The 4,678-nt window shown below is 58.1% G+C and overlaps 1 protein-coding gene across 1 annotated transcript; it reads right to left on the bottom strand.

Annotated features, from left to right (window-relative positions):
• Positions 1-613: 613 nt before the first annotated feature.
• On the bottom strand, positions 614-3,790 carry LOC119318077 (G-type lectin S-receptor-like serine/threonine-protein kinase At5g35370). Its single transcript, XM_037592590.1, has one exon. It carries the CDS (start codon positions 3,572-3,574, stop codon positions 914-916), a length of 2,661 nt encoding a protein of 886 aa, XP_037448487.1. The 5' UTR covers positions 3,575-3,790; the 3' UTR covers positions 614-913.
• Positions 3,791-4,678: the final 888 nt, after the last annotated feature.

The following is a 4,678-nucleotide window of genomic DNA, read 5'->3' as shown; positions in this document are numbered from 1 at the left end:
TTCCGAAAAGATGTCCGGCGATTCTAGAAATATTCGCGGCTACAACAAATATGTTTAGTTTTTTCACAGTTTTAAAAAAGTTTGGAAATAGTATAAAATATTCATAAATTAAAGAAATCATGATTTTTAAATTGTTTGAAAATCTGTAAAAATGTTCACAAATTTAAAATGTTCATAATTTAAAATATGTTCACGAGTTTAAAAAAATGTTCATGATTAATTGAGCAAAAGCGAATTATTTTTTGAAGTAGGATATTTTGCTTCTAATACAAAATGAGGCGCGTTTAGATGTGTGTTTGCGAGGGAAAATTATTATTTTTCAAAGCGTCTCATCGATTAATTGAGCAAAAGAGAATTGAATTGCCTAAAAAATTAACGAAAAATCTGACGAAACCCGATACAATCTAACCACATGGGGACTATTCACACAACATGCAACCCCAGCCCGAAAAACATACCAAACACGGAACGACAATCAACCTTCACATTGACATCGCAAGGAAACCCCTAACGAGAGCACCTCGGCTGAAGCGCATGAGCACCGTCAAATCCACAGAGACAAGCCAAGCCATATGGACCGCCCAATAAACTTAAGTTCATCCATCAAGCAGCCGAGGGAAAAAATTATGGACAATCTCTTTTGCGGCATACAAGATGTTCTTCCAATATTTGGAGAGCAGAAAGACAACCAAGAATTAGCTAAACCCCATTCCATCTTCGTTCGAATTCTCTTCCTGATCCATATTTCCATCTACTCTGAATGAAAATCTGACGACAAAGAGCACAATACAGCAAAACTGCAGAGATACAGATGAAGATCTCACAGACCAATCCACCTCTGTTCTACCAAGGAATCAACCAAAATGATCAAGTGGAGTACAACCTCTAGCACAGGAGCACCGTGCCCATGGCGCTATCTCGCGCCGGACAGCTGCGACGAGGACATGTACGACGGCCACCCGCTCATCGTCGTCATCGTCGTCTCCGACCGGGTGCGATCGCCCACCATCGCCTGCTTCATGACGTTGCCCTCGGAGGGCCCGGCGAACCCCCGGCCGTACAGCCGGAGGAACCCGAGCGCCTGCGCGCGCGGCTCGCCCAGCTGCATGGTGCCCTCCAGCATGCCGGCCACCACCGCCATGCTCGGCCGCGTGTGCGGGTCCTCGTGCAGGCAGCACAGCGCCACCTTCACCATCCTCTCCACCTCCTTGCCCACCACCCGCCCCTCCAGCCGCGGGTCCGCCAGCTCCGCGTACCGCCCGCCCTCGTGCCCCTCCAGCGCCACCAGCGGGAAGTAGTCGTTCCTCCCGCCGCGCGACGAGCCGCCCGCCGTGCCGTTCGAGGAGTTGGAGTCCTCGCCGCCGCCGTCGCTCACGTGCTCGCTGCGGTTCTTGCGGCCGTGCACCAGCTCCAGGAGCACCATGCCGAAGCCGTACACGTCGGTGCGGTCCGTGATGGCCGTGTTGGTCAGCCACTCCGGCGCCAGGTACCCGCGCGTGCCCCGCATCGTCGTGAACAGCCCGGACTGCTCCGGGGTCAGGAACTTGGCGAGCCCGAAGTCGGCGATCTTCACCTGTCCGCCGTCGGCGAGCAGGATGTTCTCCGGCTTCACGTCGCAGTGGATGATCCTCTGGTTGCACCCGAAGTGGAGGTAGGCGAGCCCCCTCGCCGCGCCGATGGCGATGTCCACCCGCTCCTTCCACTCGAGCAGAGGGCCCACCGGCCGGAACAGGGGCCGGTCGAGGGAGCCGCGGTTCATGTACTCGTACACCAGCAGCCGGCGGTGGCCCTCGGTGCAGAATCCCCGGAGGTGGACCAGGTTGACGTGGTGGATGTTGCCGATCACGGCGATCTCCGTCATGAACTCGCGCTTCCCCTGCGTCCCGACGCCTTCGATCTTCTTCACAGCCACCAGCGAGCCGTCCGGGAGCTCGCCCTTGTACACGGCCCCGAACCCGCCGGCGCCGATCTTGGTGCGGTAGCTGTTGGTCATGGCCTCGATCTCGTCGTGCGTGAACCTGGTGGGGAGGCCGGGGATGACGATGTCGTCATCGCCGTCGTCGTCGTTGTCCAGATCGCGCACGAGGTGCGCCGAGGCTGACCCCGGCGAGCGCTGCCGCCGGAGCTGCACGTCCCTGGACCGCGAAGCGCGCCTCCCCACGCGCTGCTCGTCCTTACGTCGCCGTGACGCGATGACGAACGCGCCGACGACGACGACGAGCAGAAATGCGATGATGGTAGGGAGCAGGATGGCGATGAGTGTCTTGTTGGAAGACGAGCTGTCCGACGACGACCTTGGCGAGCTCTGCACCTTGATGTAGCCGGACATGCCGGCGCCGTTGCTCGCGTTGGTGTTGATGAAGGAAGCAAGCTGGTGTTGCGCCAAGTAGCAAGACAAGGAGGAGGAGTCGTACAAGTAGCCGAGGCAGGAGCAGTTGCTGCTGCAGAGTGCCTGGCACGACGACGCGTTGGAGCCGGCCATGGCCGGCGGCGAGAACTTGTTGGCGTAGTACGCAATGCCACTCCCGAGGCTGAGATACGAGGTCGCCGACCTGCCGCCGCAATAGCCGTCGGGCAGCAATGTGGAGCCAACGGACGGCGCGCAGCCGTCGTCGTGCGCCGTGGGGAACGGCGGCGGGCACGTGCAGATTGACGCGTTGCCGTCGGGCGTGCAGAGGCCGAGCGCGCCACACGAGAGCGGAAGAGCGCATCCCCTGCTCGGCGCCACGATGCCGCCGTCCATGGGCGACGACGACGAGTTCGCCGACGCGAAGCTAGAGATTTGAAGCTTCCCATCCACGCCCAGCTGGACGATGCGTAGGCCGGCAGGTGGCATCGTCGCCTGGACGATGACGGTGTTGTCCGCGGCTAGAAGGTATAGCCCTGTGCCGTTCACGGCCATGTACGCGACCGTGCCTTCGCGGTCCTTGATTGAGATGGCGTCGTTGGACAGCCGCCAGTACAGGGACGACCCCATCCATGTGAGAACGGCGTCGGCCGCGGTGACGTTGAGGCTGTAGTCCCCCTCGGCCAGGTCCGAGGCCGACACAGCCGACGCCAGGAACCCGCCGGCGGGGAGCCGCTGCGACGACACGAGCGAGTCCGTGGGGCGGTCGAAGGACTGCCAGAGCGTGCCATTCTGCCCGTCGAGCAGCGCGAGATTCCCGGAATCGGCCAGGCGGAGCGCGGCCACGGGGGACGCGAACGGGGGCGTGGACCAGACGACGGTCCCGTTGGCGTCCTCAGCGGAGACGCCCGCCGACGAGAGGCGGAACGGCGCGGCGCGGTCGGTGATGGGGGCCGCGCGGTTGGCGGCCCAGACGCAGGTCCCGGACGGCGCGTGCAGCACGGCGAGGTAGTAGCGGTCCTGCTGCCCCGCCGGGCCGTGCACCGCGGCCTCGAAGGCGCCGCTGCTGGAGCGGAGGAACACGCCGAGGGTGTCGATGAAGAGGAGGTACGACGCCGCGAAGTCCGGCGTGACGAGCTCCGTCCGGACCGTGCCGGCGTCGCTGCGAAGGACGCCGAGGAGGAGGACGAGGAGGAGGTGTGGGCGGATCGGCGAGGGTCTCCCCATGGCCAAGGCGAAGCGGTCGGCTCATGGGGGCGCCGGAGTCGACGTGACGATGGCATGGAGGCGGGGGGAGTTGACCCGGGCGGGCCGGAGGGGCGCCATTGGCCGCGCCGGGATCTGGGCGCGCGCAAAATAATCAAGATGCCAATGGACGACGACCTGCTACCGTGGAGTTTGAACGTGGCGCTCGCCTCTTGCGCGGATTGTTTAGTCCGAGCTTGGAGAATGGAGATTAGTGGACTGCTGGAGTATTAATTAGCATATGATCACTGCATATTCTATGTGAGTTTATGTTCGGATCCGTCCAGTCCAGTCATGTCCTAGCAGCACAGCATGCCCGTCTCTTTTGTCTTTTCCCTTAGAGGATCTCCAACGGCCGCACAAAAATTTAACACCCAATAAAAGTCATAGCACACCACTTTAGCATATTTAGTGCGTCGGGGCCAACATCGTTTTTACAGACGCCCAAAAACACGCGCACAAAAAGCACACAGTGCAAATTGTGAAGCGCGCGTAATCCGAAACCCAAAATATGATGTGCGTGATAGCGTTTTTTAGCGCGCGCCCAAAAACTTGTAGCGCTACAGTGCGGCCCTAAAAAAACAAAATTTTAGTACGTGGAGCTTTTTTTGGGCGCCTGTTGGAGATGCTCTTACCTTGGAAAAGCTCCGACGAGTGATCAAATAACCTTTTGAACTGGTCTGCTTAAAACTCGGAGACAGCGCAACAATAGAAAATGTGGTCTTCTAAAACTATGTACGTTAGCCGACCAACTATGGGCAGCATGGCACATAACATTACATTTATATAGCACCCTCTTGGCTTGGAGGCTACAATTCACGATAGAGAAGGCAAATTTTAAAAAACTGTCGCCGATTGATCTCGATCAAACGGTTGTGAATGCATTTTCTGGCAAGTTCTTCCGAGCGAATGTTCGCCAGTTCGCACTACCATAGATTTAATGGCGACTCACCAACATGGATCACCAACTCGCACCTGAGTGTTTGGATTGGATGGCCCGGACATTTTTTTTTTGTCATCCAACGGGAGTTGCCAAATGTCTGCGGACAATGGGCAGCGGGTCGGACATTCGAAATTTGACAAATC

Source organism: Triticum dicoccoides, chromosome 6A (assembly GCF_002162155.2).
Source record: "Triticum dicoccoides isolate Atlit2015 ecotype Zavitan chromosome 6A, WEW_v2.0, whole genome shotgun sequence".
Taxonomy (NCBI): Eukaryota; Viridiplantae; Streptophyta; class Magnoliopsida; order Poales; family Poaceae; genus Triticum; species Triticum dicoccoides.
This window is presented reverse-complemented; position numbering and strand designations above follow the sequence as displayed.